Here is a 20,357-nt window from a genome sequence, read left to right as displayed (position 1 = left end):
AGTGTATTAATTTAACAATTACAGAAACTGAATTCCTGAAAAATTGTGGATGTTTACAAAATTCCTACACATATTTCAAATTATTTGTCTCCCTCGACCAAATAACCCCAACACTGCTTTAGCAATTAGCCGTCTAAAATCGCCACCAAATTACTAGAAGCCTTGGAAATATATTATTTCCATTCTCCGGTAGATACATGACTATATACTGGAACTAGTTTATTATCTTATTAACAAATACTTAAAAAAAACAAATTGAATTATGTTCTTAGTTTTCAATAAATTTTTATCTTTTTGTCTGATTTTCTCCCTAATAAATCACATCAATATATGAATGCATTTATTGAGGAAATTGAATTATTTTAGTAAATGCAAACCTACATTTATTAATTTGTGTAATATATGAGTGATATAGCAATGCTAGAAAGGCGTGAAGCATGGTTAATGAAACACATTTGAGAAATCCCTAATTCGAAAACAGAATAAATGAGGGAGAGAGGTGACGTTACTGAGGCGATGAGCTCGAACTGAGATTTGGAGGAGGAGATCCTGACAGAAGCAGCGACATTAAATGCTTCACTTCAATGTTCTAAACCAGCAATGGGTGAAACAATTTCAGCAACTTCTGAACTAAGACGAAGTTCAATGGAAAATCAAAATACAACAAACGAAGGATTAAAGCCTAACCTGAGTATTGTGAATGGATTCTACAAACGGAACGAATGTGGGAACGATACAGAAAAAGACGGAATCCAACACGCTAACAACACAAACAGAATACATGTGGGAACGAGGCAGAATGGGGAAAAAGCGGGAAAAAATTTAGGAGAAAGGTAGAGAAATTGATCTGCCCAATCAAAAAGTGAGTGTAAAGAAAATTAATATAACCGGTCAGAATAAATTAATTTAAAACTTCTATTTATATATATAAATATTTCTGAAAAAACATATTTCATTTTGGTCTTTAAATTTTATTTTATTTTTACTTTTGTAAAATATTATTTTTAGTTACTTAATTACACAAAATATATTAAACATTTGGGTCAAAAGTGACGAAGGTAGAAATTTATTAATGAGCTTGCATTAGGTATATTTACAAGTGTTACAATTTCTTTCATAAATCATTTCAAGCTTTTAATTGTAAATTCCAAACCTGATTTATCTACTATTATAATTTTTTTAAAATCTATTTATTTGATAATTTCTTTTGGAAATTACACAAAAATCGTAACAAAGGTGCATGTTGGAAGTTGGGCAAACTTGAAACCGCATGTCAGCACTATTCATGGTACAGTTTAGAAGTAACTCAGTTTTTCTGTAATCGAAGCAAACTTAAAGATATTATAACTTGATCATCTCACAAAAATAACATATAAAAGTGAGATTTAATTCAATTTTTGGGTAACAATATATTTAAAAAAATATAAAAATTATGTGATTTGGTTTAATTTAATTTGAACATAAAAAAACTAAATGAAATAAAAAATTGTTGTGTAACTCGCTTTTGTGAGAGGTTATATGGCTGACCTTTCATTCACTGTTTTAAAAAATATTCATTTGTTTGATATGGATTCCAGTTATTATGGTCAACAAGTGAAGAAGTTGGATGATGAAGAAAAATGGAGTACACAAAACTGAATAGGCATATGAAAGAGACAAAGAATAAAGAAAACTTAAATGAATACACAAAAAATAAAGTTAAGTTGTTGGAATGGGAAGGCGAATAAAAGAATGAAAGAGAAAAGAGAAGTGTGGTTTTAAATATATTTTTAAGTTTTATTTCTTATAATTTCTTTTATTATAATGCATTCTCTTCCGTCCAGTTGACTCGATTGTCTTCGTACGTCTACGACGATCACACGCCCAATTATCTTTGTTTTTGTGTCTTTCTTTGATCAAACACCTGAAAATTCAGAGACAATGGGCGCCCTAGAGGCCGTTTGCACTCCAACGCTCAAGTAAGTATAGGGCTAGGAAACACCAAAACTAAGTTGTAAAAAGCTTTTTGTGTAATCTGTATGTGTATCAGCGTCAAAGCTGCATAAAAACTTGCGTACCTTAGGTTTGATACTACCCTTAGGGTTTCCGCTAACCATAATTAGGGTTACTAAGGGTATGTCTTGGCGTCACTATCACCCACGCTTAGGGCAGTCTAGTGCGTAGGGCTCCCTTACTAAAGTGCAACCTCTGACGGGATGACTACCTGGGTACCAATTTGTGCACCTAATCTCTGGAGCCATCCATCCTGGGAGTGCCCTAGTTGTTCATGTGCCATGCATGCAGTTTCACCCCTACCGAGGCCTGACCACTTCTGCTCGTGGGATCCAGCTTACGTGGCACGTCCACTAGTAGTCAACTACACCTGAGTAGCTCTGATACCATATTACAAAGTGGACTTTAAGCTTAACTCAACCTCATAAAACTGACTCATGGGGTGAGGTTTGCACTCACTTATATACAATGAAATATTCTTATTTCTAGTTGATGTGGGATCTCTAACCACCTTTGTGGAAGGGAAGATTTTGGTGCGGTATGCATCTCCCCTCACGTTTTGGCTTGCTTTGTGTTTTGGCAGAAGAGCAGTCTCCCAAGTTTGATTTGACTCTAGAGGCACTCTCACACCTATGCATCCGCATTTTTAATTTTTATTTTTATTATTATTATATGTATATTTATATATTTATTTAAATAAAATATAGATTTATGTGTATCTTTATGTGTGAGCAAAGAACATGAGAGGCACAAAGAGAGCATGATAGTTGTGTTATTGAGTTTCAAGAGATTTGATGAAGAAGAAAAATAAAGTGAAAAAGAGCGAAAAGAGAAAAAACACGATGATAAAATTCAAATTGGAACATCTAGAAAATTATAGAAATAGATATATATTTCAGAAAATTAAATTAAAAAAAAAAAAAAAAAATGACGCGATATCCATAATACAGTAATAAAATTAAATATTGATATAAGAATAAAATAGAAATAAAATTAAGACACTTAAAAGTGGGAAATCCCCTTTTACATAGGTATAGAATAATTAAAGATTTTTTATTAAAATAAAAAAAAATTAAAATTACACTGTGAATTGTAATTATTAACGATAATTTTTTACTAGTTGACAAAAAAGTTTTGTAATTTTTTTTATAATAACAAAAAAAAATAAAGCTTGTTATGAAAGCAATATATTTTAATAGATAGGTTCGAAGAAAGAAAAAAGTGAGTCAAGTAAGTGGGGTTTAGTAAAGAAAGAATCAAATAATGCAAGTTCTTATACACTGAAAGGGTAGAGGTGGAAAAGATGTAACCTTAGCCTCCAAGGAGAAGTAACAGAGAAAGTGTGCTCTGAGTATAAAATTTAAGAGAAATGATAAATTGACACCTTTTGCTTCAAATTATATCTCTTCAAATGATAAAATATCTCTTTATATTTGATAATTTTTATTATTTGAAAGGTATAATTTGGAACACATGAATGTCAAAATAATATTTTTGAAAAAAATTTAAATTGAAACGTCACTAAATTAAAAAATTATAAGTGGGATTCATTAAAAAATAAAAAATATTATTTAACATGTTTCGCAGTAGTTTCAAGAAATATTAATATTTTAATTATTTATAAATTTTTATAATTTTTAAATATTTTTAAATACTTTTGCTTGAATTTTCATTAATGATATTTTTTTTTTAATTTTTATTATAAATATTAACATTTATTATGAATATAGGATGGAGTAATAGTGTAAAAATATCATAATCCAATAATAAAATACTAAGTTCTAGTACATTGAAAAGGTAAAGGTAGAACCTTAGCCTCGAAGGAGAAGTAACAGAGAAAGTGTTGTCTGAGTATAAATTCCACCCTTATATTCTTCCTTATCAAACCAACCATCCAAACAAACTCATTCATTTGCAGCATCAAAATGAGTGGCAGCGACGGCAGCGGAAGCAGCTGGACCTCAAAGTTTCTGAAAGTGGCCGGCGCAGCCGCCGCTACCGCCGCCGTAGCCGGCGGTTTAATTGCCGCTCTCGCAGCAGCATCTGCTAACTTCCAGCAGGAAGCAGCGTTTAGCGCAAGGGGTGAGAGCGGAGAACGTGAGCATGGTGAGCCTTGGTCGCGCAAGCAGGCTAATAATAACATGGGTGGCGGCACCCTGGTATGTAAATTTTGTTCTCTTCACTCACGCTTTTGGTTTGTGGATTAATTTTGAAAGCAACATGTGAGTTGTTATCTTTGACAGGAGAAGTGGGAGAAGCCTGAGGTTGGTTGGGTGAAGCTGAACGTGGATGGTTCGCGAGACCATTACAAAGTAGTCTCTGCAGGTTGCGGCGGGGTTGTGAGGGACTCATCAGGAAAGTGGGTGCGTGGCTTTGCTAAAAAACTGGACTCATCTTTGGATGTGCACCAGACAGAGTTAGAAGCCATTCTCGCGGGGCTGCAGCTTGTTTCAGACATGAACTTTAAGAAAGTGGTCGTGGAGTCAGACAATAAATCCGTGGTGAGCATGGTGGAGAACTCGGTTAGGCGAAGTCACCCTGATTATGACGTCATCCAACAGATAAGGGCGATGCTACACCGTTTTGACTGGGAAGTGAAGCTTGTTGCTATCTCGAACACGGCCAATAGTGTTGCTGATAAACTCGCCAATGATGCTCGTACTCTGTCTTCTGATGATCCCTACCAGGAGTATCGTGTTCAACCTCATAACTGTGTCCAGTTTCTCCAGAGAGATGGGTGTCTCAGCAGCTTCTAGATATTTTACTAAAATAACAAACCCAAAATCATCACATGGCGTGAGGATTTTGAAGCCACTGCTTCTTCAACTAGTTTTATGTTTTATGTTGTTTATCAATTATGTTTTATGTTGTTCAACTAGTTTTATGTTTATGTTGTTCAACTAGTTTTATGTTTTATGTTGTTCAACTAGTTTTATGTTTTATTTTGAGATAACTGGTGATCAATGTCAACGTAATGGCTTTCACTTTTATCTTTGGGAAACAAAAGTATAGTTGGGCATTGGAAATTGATTTTTCTTTGAAAGAGTTATAGTCTTCACTTCAGGTTTGGGTCACTATCTAAGTATTCGAGATTCCCTTCTCGACAATACCAACAATTAACGTCACTAATCAAGATTAAAATTTAATCACGTAATTAGTAAAATGTAACACGTTAAATGATTAAAAATAGCAATTAAGAGACTTTAGTGTACTCTAGTCATTTGTATAAGTAGGAGTCCAACATGATCAATATAAATAATAAGTAAAGAGTAATTGATTCTTCCTAATTGCTATATACCCTGTGCTATTAGTTTGAGAATTGATTTGAGTGTTGTACTAAAGTTGATGATGAAGTTATAATATCTTTAAGTTTGCTTGGATTACAGAAAAACTAAGTTACTTCTTAACTGTACCATGAATAGTGCTGACATGCGGTTTCAAGTTTGCCCAACTTCCAACATGCACGTTTGTTACGATTTTTGTGTAATTTCCCAAAGAATTTACCAAATAAATAGATTTTTAAAGAAGTACATTATAATAATAGATAAATCAGGTTTGGAATTTAGAATCAAATATCATTTAACATAATCCACATTTAGCTATCAAATTAAAATTCAATTAATTTCTAATTTAATTTTTAAAATCACAAATGCCAATTACAATCATAAAATGTCCATAAGAAAATAGAATAAACTTGCAGCGTTAAAAAATCGATGTAAAACTTGATTTATATTTGATATTTATTTTCTAAATCCTCAAGAATTGTTCTCGATGAAGAAAAAAAAACACAAATGAGAGAAAAAGACGAAAAGGCAATTTCGGAATTGAGAGAAGAAAGAAAACGAAGAGACAATTTCTGAAATTGAAAACTAAACAAATGATTTATATATTCAAAGCACATTTAGAGATATTAACTTCCTATGTCCTTTATTGAGTATGCATATTCAAACCTGTTGAGTCTCCAGGCTCCTTTACATATACCAAAATCGTCTTATTACTCTCGAGGTTTTGTCTCATTCGCGCATTTTCCATTCTCATAGCATCTATCTTTTATGTGTTCTTTCTTTTCAGTACTACTTGTTAGAATGTATGGCCTAAACAAGAGTGGGTTAATTGTTTTCACGAGATTTTTGCATAGTTTGAAAGTAGAGTGAAAATTTATGAAAAATCAATCAATTGATTTTCTGTTCAACCGGATAAAAATTCCTTTTTAAGATTCTTTATAGAAATTCAACCAATTGTTTTCTCGAAACAACCGTTTGTTTATATCAGCAGAGAAAGAACAGTGATGAAAATAGTGTATAAGAGAAGGGATAGAGAGATTCACACACAAAAGTTTATATTGTTCACTCTTAACCAAGAGTTACATCCAGTCCTTGGCTAACCATTGGGAATTCACTAAGTAATTAAAACAAGATTACAAACACACACCAAGAGTGATGATCTTGAACCCCTTAAGAACACACATCACTCCTTGGCAACACCACAGTTTTCAGAAATCCTTTTTGAAACTACCTTACACGAAATTACACAGAATTACAATGTTCAAATGAAGGAAATATAGTACACCTAGGTTTTACAAAATAAAAGAACAAAAGTATACAAAAACCTAGTCCAATTCCACACACAAGTGATGATCCAAAGCTCTTGATTCTCTTGAAAACGTTTTTTATAAGCTCTCAATCTCAGGTTCTTGAAAAAAATCATATAATAATCTTTATATAAACTTCAGCAGAAAGCAGTTGTAATCATTTAAAATTAGTTTCAAACTCTTAATAGAATTTTGTTATAAAAACAATAAATTGTTTTCCAAAATAACAAATTGTTTTCCAAAACAACAGATTGAAATAAATTTGCTATTAAGGTTTTTATAAAAACAACCAGTTGTTATCAAAATAATCGGTTGTTTCAATTTGACAACAAAGAAAAAATAAAGAAAAAAATTTCCAAAATATTTTGAAAACCACTAAGTGTCAAACCACCAGTTGTTTCAACAATTCAACAAGTTGAAAAACTTGTTTTAGTCTCAATCTCTTTGAGTAGCAACTTTTTCAACTGGTTGATTTAAAAAACAACTAACTAAAATTTCTCAGCTTTTTAGAAAACATTTCTTTTAAAAGACATTAAAAGTTAAGTGAGCTTGGATCAATATAAGGTGTGAATTGACAAGTCAAAAATTATTAGACAACACACACATAGCAATAGGTTCTTCAAGTCTTCCACATAGATTTGGAAGTATCAAAACATCTTGTTCAATACTACCATCATTGTCACTGGATCATCATGATGGTTCTTGATTTCTTCTATAATGGGTATGTCATTACCATGTTTCGCATGGTTACCATGTGACTTCTTCATTGGACTTTCTCTAAACCCCACAATAAGTGTCAAAATGTTCTTCTCATACGGAATCAACCTCGAAAACTCTTGTGATGCACATGTAACACTACAAGAAAATCTAGAATTACATACAGCCAAAATCCGTATGTAAGACAAAAAATCCGTATATAAAACATAGTTACATACAAATTACATACGGACAAAAATCCGTATGTAAAACTGACATAGGTAAGTGTTACATACGGATCAATCCGTATGTAATTACAAACAGATTTATCCGTATGTAATATCCTTTTTTAACCATTTTTATTTCTTTAAATTAAATTTGTAATGCACCTGAAAAGCCAAATTCCTTGAGTGACAAAACAATCTTTAACCATTACACCCAACAAGTTCTTTTGTCATCTTATGATTTTTATTAATATTATTAATATTATAAATATTATAAACATTATAAATATTATAAATATTATAAATATTATAAATATTATAAACATTATAAATATTTATAATATATTTAATTATTTTTTAAATAAATTATATATGAATTTTACCTGTAAGTAACATTTTTAATTATTTTTTAAATAAATTTAAAATAAGTTACATACGAATTAACAGTTCTTTTTTAATTTAATGTAACATTTTTTTTTTTAGATAAATTTAAAATATTTGTATGTAACAATTTTTCTAAAATAATCCATATGTTACACTTTATATTATTTTTTAATTAAATTTAAAATAAATTACATACGAATTTTTGTTTTTTAAATTAAACTTTAAATATCTTACGTAAAGATTAGAATTATCCATGTAAAAATTTATATATAATAATTTGTATGTAATTTCTGATTTTATTGTAGTGTAACTTAATCTCGTTTCTAGGTCTCAACCTTCAATTCTTAATTTGTCTTTAATTGCCATCTCAATAAGAATACATGTAATTGTAGTTCAACACTCAAATCAATTCTCAGTCTAATCTAGTCTAATCTAATAAGAGATTTATATATATAGCAAGAATCAATTACTCTTAATCATGTTAAACTCCTACCTATACAAATGACTAGAGTATACACTAATGTCCACTTAATTGCTATTTATAGATCATTTAACGTGTTATATTTTATTAATTACGTGATTAAGTTTTAATCTTGATTTGTGACGTTAATTGTTGGAATTGTCGAGATCGAAATCTCGAATACTTAGATAGTGACCCCAACCTGAAGTGAAGACTATAACTCTTTCAAAGAAAAATCAATTTCCTTTTTATAAACCAAATGTTGTCGCGTTCCAGTGCCCAACTATACTTTTGTTTTCCAAAGACAAAAGTGAAGCCATTACGTTGGCATTGAATTATTACCAGTCACATTTATCACCAGTTATCTCAAAATAAAACAAAACTAGGTGAAGAACATAAAACATAATTGATAAACAACATAAAACATAATTGATAAACAACATAAAACTAGTTGAAGAACATAAAACATAATTGATAAACAACATAAAACATAATTGATAAACAACATAAAACTAGTTGAAGAACATAAAACATAATTGATAAACAACATAAAACATAAAACTATAGTTGAAGAAGCAGTGGCTTCAAATTCCTCACTCCATGTGATGATTTTGGGTTTGTTACTTTAGTAAAATATCTAGAAGCTGCTGAGAAACTGGACACAGTTATCAGGTGGAGCCAAATACTCCTGGTAGAGACCATAAAGAAACGGAGTACGAGCATTTTTGGCGAGCCTATCAGCAACACTATTGGCACTGTTCGAGATAGCAACAAGCTTCACTTCCCAGTCAAAACGGTGTAGCATCGCTCTTATCTGTTGGATGATAACATAATCAGGGTGATTTGGCTTAACGGAGTTCTCCACCATGCTCACCACGGATTTATTGTCTGACTCCACAACCACTTTCTTCAAGTTCATGTCTGAAACAAGCTGCAGCCCCGCGAGAATGGCTTCTAACTCTGTCTGGTGCACTTCCAAAGATGAGTCCAGGTTTTTAGCAAAGCCACGCACCCACTTTCCTGATGAGTCCCTCACAACCCCACCGCAACCTGCAGAGACTACGTTGTAACGGTCTCGCGAACCATCCACGTTCAGCTTCACCCAACCAACCTCAGGCTTCTTCCACTTCTCCTGTCAAAGATAACAACTCACGTGTTGCTTTCAAAATTAATCCACAAACCAAAAGCGTGAGTGAAGAGAACAAAATTTACATACCAGGGTGCCGCCACCCATGTTATTATTAGCCTGCTCACGCTCTCCGCTCTCACGCCTTGCGCCGAACGCTGCTTCATGCTCCGAGTTAGCAGATGCTGATGAGAGAGCGACATACAAACCGCCGGCTACGGCGGCTGCGCCGGCCACTTTCAGAAACTTTGAGGTCCAGCTGCTTCCGCTGCCGTCGCTGCCACTCATTTTGATGCTGCAAATGAACGAGTTTGTTTGGATTGTTGGTTTGATGAGAAAGAATATTAGAGTGGAAACTTTGATTGATGTAGTAGGTAGATTTGTTGAAGGGTAAAAATACTCTTTAAAAACGTTGTAATCTGTCACAAACAACTGAAAAAGCAGCTGTCAAATAATAATAGTTGGAATGGCAACGGACGAATAAAACAGAAACGAGGTCTCGGATAGAGAAAATTAAGCGTTATTTTAAATATTTTTTAAGTCTTATTTCTTATAGTTTCTTTTATTATAATGCATTCCCAATTTGTCTCTCCAAAAGGCACGAAGAAAAGACAACATCGATAGAAACATAGGAAGTTAATTTTGACTTAGAAAAAAAATTGTGTCCTCCGAATTATGTTACTTTAGAAAGAGATAAAAAGAAAATATCATATTATAATAAATAAAGATATTTATAGGTAGACAATCTTGCATTATATTACAATAATTAAAGAATTATTTTATCTATACCTATAAGCAATTTCTCTTATTTCATATTTCTGATATATATATATATATATATATATATTTATTTATTTTTATAAAGGGGATTTCTCTAAGTGCTTCTCAGATATAGATTTTATATCAGAATATATGTATATAAATAAATTGACGTTAAAAAATACGAATATATAAGTTTCTATTTCATTTCAGTAAATATAATACATACGATAATGATGAAAATAAAAAATACAGTATATAATGATAATGACATTTTTTATTTATAATAATAATAGAAACACATTCAAATCAATCTGTACAACTGTTTTAATTTTGTAAGCCAATTTTTTATGTTTTTTAGTTTTTTTACAAAAAATTCAACTATATTTCGAATTTTCAGGACACAAACATCAAATGTGTTTATTTTAAAATAAGAATACCAAAATTATAGATTCAACAAAATAGATAACAAAAATTATATATTTTAAAATATGATGTTAATTTTTATGTATATTATACTTTTAACATTATCAATTAATACAAATTTTATCTTAAATAACTTTAAAAAAAACTTAAATATAATTATAATATTGGATAGAGGACAAAAAATATATATTTTAAAATATTAATACATAATAACAATAAAATACTAAATAAATAATAATAATAATAAATAAAAATATACATTAAAAGTAAAAATAAAAAATGAGATATTGTGTTCCTGGTTAAAATAAAACAATTTTAAAATTACACTCTCAATTATAATTATTAACGATAATCTTTTATTCGTCCGTTACCATTCCAACTAATTTTCTTTATTTTTTGTGTGTAGTCACTTGAGTTTTCTTTATTCTTTGTCTCTTTCATATGTCTATTTAGTTCTGGTTGACCATAATAACTGGAATACATAACAAACAGATGAATATTTTTAAAACAGTGAATGAAAGGTCACCCATGCAACCTCTCACGAAAGCGAGTTACACAACAATTTTTATTTTATGTACCTTTTTTTATGTTCAAATTAAATTAAACCAAATCACATAATTTTTATATTTTATTTAAATATATTGTTACCCAAAAATTGTATTAAATCACACTTTTATATGTTATTTTTATGAGATGATGAAGTTATAATATCTTTAAGTTTGCTTGGATTACAGAAAAACTACGTTACTTCTGAACTGTACCATGAATAGTGCTGACATGCGGTTTCAATTTTGCCCAACTTCCAACATGCACCTTTTCTTAGTTTGCCCAACTTCCAACATGCACGCTTGTTACGATTTTTGTGTAATTTCCCAAAGAAATCACCAAATAAATAGATTTTTGTTTAAAATCATAATAGTAGATAAATCAGGTTTTGGAGTTTACAATTAAAAACTTGAATTCATAAAAAATTTAATTTTTTAAATCATATTAAAATTATGATAAAAATATTTTTGATTAGTCTTCTTTTTATACCAAAATCACCGTGTACATTAAAAGATAACTTTAAGTTTATTATGTGATGTGTTAACTCTGATCGGGTATAAAGGAGACACATGAAACAAAATGACATTCATATGACGAAAGTAGGATGTATGGTTTGATCGGGTACCCTCTAGTTGATTTTGGGAAGATCGTTCCTTTGACCCTAAATTTATGTGATTTGTTGTAATCGATCTATATTCTTAGCATAAGTTTTGGAAACTGATTAATCCTATTAAAAAAAAATTAAAAATCGTTCTTTATCATTCCATTTTACTTGGGAAATATGAACCTATAAAGAGAAAAAAGATTTAATAAAAAGGAAACTGAGATTTTTTACTCATTTGTGCTTGGTCCACGCATAAGTGTATAGAGAAATTCATCCTATTCTACACAAGTATCCAGAAACGCAGTTGAACCAGAACCAATTCATGCCCATCATGAGCAGGTAAAAGTTGGTCTTGCATCCATATAGTTTCAAACAAGCACCTTTCCTGAAAGAAATTGCAACGCTGTGAGAAACCCAGGACATGTGCTTTAATTGAAGATGGGAACGACGCACCCTCTCTGTAGCAAATTATGGAGAACATGCAGGAACTTTATAGTGAAAGCATGGAATGTGTGATAGTCACATCGGAGGTCGTGCTCTTGCTTTCAATCATCTGAGTTGGCTACTACTGGCCAACACTGAAGGAGGACAATAAGATCTACACGAAGAAGAAGTGTAAGTAGGGTCAGAAACATGTCGATTGACATCACGCTCCCGCTGAGGAGCACCACTCAGTAATTAGTTTGTGCCTGCTTCACACATGGGGAGTTGACTTTTTAGGACTTTTTCAGTTAGTAGCTTGTCAACTGAAATACTAAATGGTTGTAGTCGAATATTTTACTAAGTGGATTGAATCAGAGTCGTTGACAATCAACGCAAAAAGTTCAAAGTTTCCTATAAAAAAACATGGTGTGTATTTTTGACATCCCCAAGATCAGACCCTACAGGATATGACAACCGCTCGGAAATAGGGCATACCAATTAGAAACTTTGGATGACAGTCTAATTCCTTGTACGTTGAACACGACAAGTTTACGATTTTATTTCAATTGATTTATTAATTTCAGTTAATATTTGATAATGAACGATTAAGAACATGGTGCGACACTCTTTTCCCTTAACTTTTTTCTTATGTTTTTCTTAAGGGTTTTTATCGAGGTTGACCTCATCTCAATAAATACCATATTTAAATTATGTCTCATTTGTATTTGCTATTGCTATATTCCGAAATAGGATACCACATTTACATTGTTGCATTTTAAATATTATATCCAATTTAAAAATATTATGATAAAATTGTTTTTATTGTTGACATTATTTTTTATGAGGTTCAAGAAGACAAATACGTTATAAAATATATTTGAGTAATGATACTCTCATTTTTCACTTACATTTAACTTACAACTTCATAAATTATTATTTTTTATTATTATTATAATAGAATGTTTTATTATGAAAATGGTAGTGTCAAAGAAAAATTTCCCAATATAATTTACCTTATAGCATGATAAGCTACCTTTTTCTCTTTTTTCACCTTAAATGAATACAAATAAGTCTAGATGACGTGTGTTTGTTTAGTCACAAAATATCAAGTTAATAATTTATAAGTAATTAATTAACAACTATATGGCAATTAGAATAAGAAAATAACACGAAGTTCTTAAATTTTAATCACTATTAAATATTATAGAAGAGAAAAATGATTATATAAAAGGGAGTTCAGTTAGTTATAGTAGTTGAATTGGGCTTTCTATCGTACGAGTGGTTGAATTAAGTCCAATAGAACCTGATTGTCCCTTGTTCATGATTCACAAGTGTTTATTATGTAATGACTCTTAATGATACTATTAATTACTCTATGTCGCATGGTAGTGGGTTCATGAGAAATGTCAAGTGGTTCAGTAGTCGAGTGGTGTTCGGCACCCAGTGTTTGGAACTCTACACCTCAGTAGTACACTTGTCCCCTAGGCTCAAGCATGACAAAGAGTTTAAGTTTTGTAAGGAGAGTTGTTCTTTTGGTTGGTCGAGGTGTAGTATTCGCTTTGTTACGTGGCTTGGTTTGTCAATATTTCATTGTGTTGGCAAATGAAACTATTCGTCTCCCAACTAATCTAAAAAAAGAAAGGGAAGGACAGGTAGAAGGAGAGTGAACATGGAAAATTGATCCTGCAAATCAATTCAATCAACATTAAAAATAGATCTTATGGATGTGTCTCTGCATTCTGGTTTGATATACGATATTGGTGTAGTAATATCAACATTTTTAGTGCAAATCATATTTTTAATCTCAGTACATCCTTGACAAATTAATGAACCAGTACATGAATCACAAGTAAACGTATCATTAAAACATGATAATTCAAAATCTCATTAAAAATCAAGTAAATTATCATCCTTAAAACCAATAAGTTTGTCAATGCAAAGAATAGAGTGATTCTGAACTGGCTGTTTTATAGCGTCTGGCAGTCGTAGACGTTATTGGAATGATAGACACTTCAATGTTAGACATTCCATTTAAATTAGTGTCTACACCTGTGTATGTATTAGCAATTAGCAAAATCCTCATTGTCTTGAACAATCATATGCATTTTAGGAGTGTCTCGATAAGGGTCTATACCTCTAAATGAAATGGAAATTAGATTAATGTTTGTATACAACATTTGATTCATTGAAGTATTGTTGATATTTATTTTATTTACATTAATTTCTTTATGCATCATTTTATTTATTGAAGTATTATTGATATTTACTCTATTTTGTTAGGCATCAAACCTTCTTTGATTAGAATATTAAAGTTTGATTCAATTTTATTGTTCTTCCTTACATTTTTTATTGCCCAAAAAGTGATATCAATGACTACAACTAATTAAATAGGTCCAAAACAAAAAAAAAATACAAAAAAATTAAAAATAAATTGAAAAGTAGTGGGTCAACCCGCCAACCACCCTATAATGGGACATGTTACTAATTATAGTCTGTATAACCTTGACATAATAGCTTGTTTCGATCCATTTTGGTAGGTCAATGATGAATCGGACCAAAAAGGAACGACTGACTTGCTTTGTCATCACTAATAACACGCAAAAGTCATTTCTTGACAATTTTTTTAAACTGAAAAAAGTTAGAAAAATAATTAATATTTTATATAATTAAAAGTTAATGTCATTTTGAGAAATCATAAAATTAGAATAAAGTTAAAGTTGTCACAAAACATGACTTTATTGAATTATTATAAGATTAACAGCATTACAATGTAGTTATTTGAAAGTACTAGCATATAGATGATTTTCAATATTTTATTATAAATAACAATTTCCATTAAATAAGTTTAATATAAACATTAGTATTTTTGTTATTAATATAAACTTCTCAAATGTATAAATAGTTTATTAATGCCTTACATTTTGTTATAACTTTTTTAAAAGTGTGCATGTTGAAAAAAGTAAATGCAATAAATATGAAAGAAATTGCCAAAATAATACTTAGTTGGGTAGAAAAATTTATATTCTTTGCTCTATAAAAACAATCACATCCTTTGTCTTTGTAAAAGGTTCACATATATTTTTTTATATTAGTGAATAAACTTTTATTTGCCTTGTGCTCTCTGCTCCGAGTGCCGAGTCCGTTGCCAGTGTCAAGTTCGTCGTTGAATTTGCTTAGTCAAGGTTAGTAATGCCTTCTTCCGTAGAGTCCTCTAATAATGTAGATTCGTCTTTAACTCGCACCGCATCTGGTAGTGCGAGTCAGTCGTCGGATGACCCAAGCTATGATTGGATTGACCCGTCCGTTCTTCAGATTCCTACCAAAATTAGGACTGCTGATGACTTAGATGAATTCCTTTCTTCGCACAAAAATTTCTTAGCGCCTGACTGCCCGACCGAGGCGCTAGCTGTTGATGTTTGTGGTGTAACCGACCGTGTATGCCACAGTCGGGAAAATGCAATGCATGACTTCTTCTTTGTGTATAGTACATTCTTTTCTCATTTGCATATAACCTTTCCCTTTGATGACTTTACCATGAGAGTCCTTCAGATTCTAAACGTCGCACTGACCCAGTTACATCCAAATTCTTGGGCAATTTTATAGGCCTTCCGAATCGTTTGTCAGATTTTTGGTCTTCAGCCTACACCCGAGTCTTTTTTGTATTATTATAACACTCATCCAAGTACTTCCGTAGGGTGGTTGTATTTGTCCATCCGTCCGGGGAATGTGCGTTTTGCCGCATTCACCACTTCTTATAAAAATTTCAAGGAATATTATTTTATAGTTTTTGTCGAGCCGGACGACCGAGATTTGTTTTACAATGCCGATGGGACTGCCAAATTTCCGTTCCATTGGACTGAGAAGCCTACTTCCCTTGACAACCGGTTCTGGGAGTTTTTATCCCCTTTTGATAAAGAGATTTTGTTAATCGTAAACCAACTGTCGTGTAGACTTCCTACTCGGGAACTAGTAGCTCTTTATGGGTCGTCCAAGCAATGGGCAGATCTAAATGGTGAGCGTCTTTTCTTTTCGGTCGTTCTGCTATTGGTTTGATGTTTAATTTTTAATGTGCTTTGCAGATATCGTTTTGAAGATGGATCCGAACCTGAGCAAATTCATGAACAGTCTTAAGAGGTAGGCTAAGGGTCGAAAGATCTTTGCCATTGCCGGGATCGTGCCCCAGCCGACCGCTACGGAGATTTTGTGGGTCGAGCCTATCGTCACTGATCCTGTTCAAGGTAAGAAGAAAGGATGCCCGATTAAGGCCCCCTACTATGCAATTCGATTTACGCACGGATGACGAGGGTGTCTTGGCCGCTGTTCCCACCTTGGATTTAATCGAAGAGATGGTGGAATTGCAGTGTCGAGCGGCAGTGATCAGCAGGGCTACCGGCGATGAGCTGAAGAGGGCTAAAACAGTTTCGATTCCCAAGTTAAAGAGCCAGCTGGGTGACTCGGCCTTTTCTTTGAAGGAGGCTCTGAAGGCCGTTGAGGATGTGCAGAAGGAGTCGCGGCTGGCCAAGGAAGAACAAGAGGCTCTTAAGGCCACGCTTACTAAGGTGATGGCCGAACGAGACGATTTAGTAAAGGAAAAAGATGACCTGGCTGCCGACAAGGAATCCTTCAATTCCCAAGTTGAACAACTTCAGGGTTTCATGCTACGCATTAATGAGGAATCGTTCAACCAGGGTGTTCGTCAGGTGGCTTTTTATCATGGTGTACCGGCCGATGACTCGCGGTATGACTCTGGTATGGATGTGATAAACGGCCAACTGATGCCGCTTGGGGGTGAGGATGCCGAAGACATTGATCAAGTCATGGAGAACCCAACCATGGAGACCCCTCAACCGGACGATACCATGCAACCGGACGAAACCATTGATATTGTTTAAGTTTGTTATTACCTGGACTAGGGGTGTGGGCTTTGAACAAATTATTGTTTACTTTTGCGTACATTTTTACTGCTTTTGAATAATTATCTTTTCTTTTCAGCTTTAATGTGATCATGCATTTCTATTAAGTACTCATGCTGACGGAACGAATGGTATGAATGATTTTTATCAATAACGTGTTGTAATTCTGATCGGACACTCGGTTAGTTAATAACTAATATTAATTTCTGACCAAAGTTGGTAGATAACGCTTAAGTCATAAAACGGACTGAACGATCGGTTAAGTAATTAATAATTACATTATCAATTTCTGACAAAAAATGGTGAATAACATTTAAGTTATGATCCGAATAACATTGGAGTTATGATTATGACCAAACGATCTGTTAATTCAATTAATAATTAACATTATTAATTTCTGACCAAAAATGGTGAATAACATTTAAGTTATGATTCAAATAACTTTGGAGTTATGATTCTGACCGAACGTTCGGTTAATTTAATTAATAATTAACATTATTAATTTCTGACCAAAAATGGTGAATAACATTTAAGTTATGATTCAAATAACTTTGGAGTTATGATTCTTACTGAACGTTCGGTTAATTTAATTAATAATTAACATTATTAATTTCTGACCAAAAATGGTGAATAACATTTAAGTTATGATTCGAATAACATTGAAGTTATGATTCTGACCAAACGATCGATTAATTTAATTAATAATTAACATTATTAATTTTTGACAAAAATGGTGAATAACATTTAAGTTATGATTCGAATAACATTGAAGTTATGATTCTGACCGAACGATCGGTTAATTTAATTAATAATTAACATTATTAAATTCTGATCAAACATGGTGAATAACATTTAAGTTATGATTCGAATAACATTGAAGTTATGATTCTGACCGAACGATCGGTTAATTTAATTAATAATTAACATTATTAATTTCTGACAAAAAATGGTGAATAACATTTAAGTTATGATTCAAATAACATTGAAGTTATGATTCTGACCGAACGATCGGTTAATTTAATTAATAATTAACATTATTAATTTCTGACCAAACATGGTGAATACTTTATGGAGATAAATTTTTTAAAGTGTCTCGTTAAAACCTTTCCGATCGAAAACCCTCCTTAGGACAAAACGACCGAGCGAGGAAAGAGTGCACTGATTTTATTTATCAATTGTAATAGAATTTGAGATGCGAGGCATTCCACGTTCTCGGTATAGATTTTCCTGACAAATATTCTAAGTAATACACTCCTCCGGTTGTTGTGTCGTCAATACGGAATGGTCCTTCCCAATTGCTTGAAAACTTCCCGCCGTCCTTCTGAGCGTCATTGCGCATGCGCCAAACCAAGTCTCCTTTTTGAAAACTTTGTGGCTTCACCTTCGAGTTATATCTTCTTGTCGCCCGATCTTGCATGCTTCTTCTCTTATCCTGCATTTGTCTCTTAATTAATTGATGAGGTCGAGGCCGATCAGCAAGCTTTCTTTGTTTAAGTCTAAATCTAACGTTTGTCAGCATAATGAGGGTTCGCCTATTTCGACAGGAATCATGGCTTCGGTGTCGTACGTCAGACTGTAAGGTGTCTCCTGAGTCGTTGACTGAGGGGTACACCGATAGGCCCAGAGAACTTCTAAAAGTTCTTCAGTCCAATTTCCCTTGGCTGGACCAAGTCTCTTCTTCAGGTCGTTAAGAATGACTTTGTTGGCGGCTTCGGCCTGACTGTTGGTTTGTGGATGTTCGACCGAGCTCGTAACATGTTTGATATGGAGTTTTACATAGAACTCTGCTAATCCCCGGTCGGTGAATTGTCGACCGTTATCTGTGATGATAACCTGAGGTAGGTCGAACCTGCAGACAATGTTTTCCCAAACAAAATTTTGGACATTTAGGGCGGTGATGGCTGTCAATGGTTCGGCTTCGATCCACTTGGTGAAGTAATCGACGCCTACCAACAAAAATTTGCATTGTCCTTTGCCAGGTACGAAGGGTCCAATAATATTCATCCCCCACTTCACGAAGGGCCAAGGAGACAAAATGTAATGCAAGTTTTCCGGTTTTTGGTGTGATAGGGGGCCGAACTCCTGACACTTCCAACATTTTTTGACGTATTCGGTGCAATCTCCTTGCACGGTAGGCCAGTAATATTTGGCTTGCAATACTTTGGCAGTTCGGTCATCACGTAAGTGACTTGCTCAGGGTTGAGACACTTTAGTAGAGGACGGGAGTATCCTCTTCGATAAAGATCTTGGTCAATGAGTATGTATCGGGCAGCCTGCTGCTTCATCGTCTTTTCCAAGTGTGGGTCGCATACTCCTTCAATCAAATATTGTTTGATGGGGTCATCCAGTTAGGTTGAGTGTCGATCGTCATACATTCTTCAGCATCAACACTAGGTTTAATTAGAGTCACGTGTATGACCGACCGATGAACTCCTTTCTGTTTGGCAGTAGCCAATCTTGAGAGAGCGTCTGCCCGAGTATTATTCTCCCTCCGGACGTGTTGGAACGAAATTTCTTCAAATCTGCTTAAGAGATTTTTTACAAAGTGGAAATACTGCTGAAGCAAAGTCTCCCTTACCTCATATTCTTCTGTTAGTTGTCCGACTAGGCGGGAATCGCTTTTGCAAATTAGAGTAGTTATTTCTAATTCGACTGCCAGGTGTAGATCGTCAATTATTGCTTCATACTCGGCTTGGTTGTTTGACGTCTTAAATTCAAACTTCATGGCCTGTTCAATAACAATCTCTCCGGTCCTTCGAGTACAACTCCTACTCCGCACGAACGACTGTTCGAAGAGCTATCTACATACAACGTCCATCGGGATGCCTTCTTTTTCGATCGGATAAGGAGTGAGTTCCGTTGTGAAATCAGCAAGTGCTTGGGATTTAACGGCCCCCCTGGGTTGGTACTCGATATGGAACTCTGATAATTCGATTGCCCAACCTATCATTCGTCCGGCTAAGTCAGGTTTGGTGAGGATCTTCATAATGGGATAGTTAGTTTTAACTATGACCCGATGATTATGAAAATACATCTGCATCCGTCGTGAGGTAATGACTAAAGCCAACGCGACCTTCTCCACCATCTGGTACCAGATCTCCGTGTCGTGCATGACTTGGCTAACGAATTATACGGGCTGTTCCTCTGTTTCAATTTCCTGCACCAGAAAAGAACTTAGTGCTTCGTTGGAGACAGCGAGGTACACTATGATAA

The 20,357-nt window shown here is 33.2% G+C and overlaps 1 protein-coding gene and 1 long non-coding RNA gene across 2 annotated transcripts; both read right to left on the bottom strand.

Annotated features, from left to right (window-relative positions):
- Positions 1-357: 357 nt before the first annotated feature.
- On the bottom strand, positions 358-853 carry LOC137806344 (uncharacterized). Its single transcript, XR_011080333.1, has 2 exons — positions 688-853; positions 358-589 (listed from the first exon to the last, which is right to left on the bottom strand). It is a non-coding gene; the product is annotated as an uncharacterized lncRNA (long non-coding RNA).
- Positions 854-18,656: 17,803 nt separating this feature from the next.
- LOC137808837 (uncharacterized) lies at positions 18,657-19,429 on the bottom strand. Its single transcript, XM_068610115.1, has 2 exons — positions 19,305-19,429; positions 18,657-18,993 (listed from the first exon to the last, which is right to left on the bottom strand). Exons 1-2 carry the CDS (start codon positions 19,427-19,429, stop codon positions 18,657-18,659), a joined length of 462 nt encoding a protein of 153 aa, XP_068466216.1.
- Between the last annotated feature and the right edge of the window lie 928 nt (positions 19,430-20,357).

The sequence above is a fragment of the Phaseolus vulgaris genome, chromosome 3, assembly GCF_000499845.2.
Source record: "Phaseolus vulgaris cultivar G19833 chromosome 3, P. vulgaris v2.0, whole genome shotgun sequence".
NCBI lineage: Eukaryota > Viridiplantae > Streptophyta > Magnoliopsida > Fabales > Fabaceae > Phaseolus > Phaseolus vulgaris.
This window is presented reverse-complemented; position numbering and strand designations above follow the sequence as displayed.

Excerpts from the sequence above, each read along its gene's own strand:
- LOC137808837 (XM_068610115.1), bottom strand. The coding sequence starts at position 19,429 with ATGAAGCAGCAGGCTGCCCGATACATACTCATTGACCAAGATCTTTAT. Across the intron at positions 18,994-19,304 it reads GTGATGACCGAACTGCCAAA|GTTCGACCTACCTCAGGTTA; the intron begins GTATTGCAAGCC and ends CATTGTCTGCAG.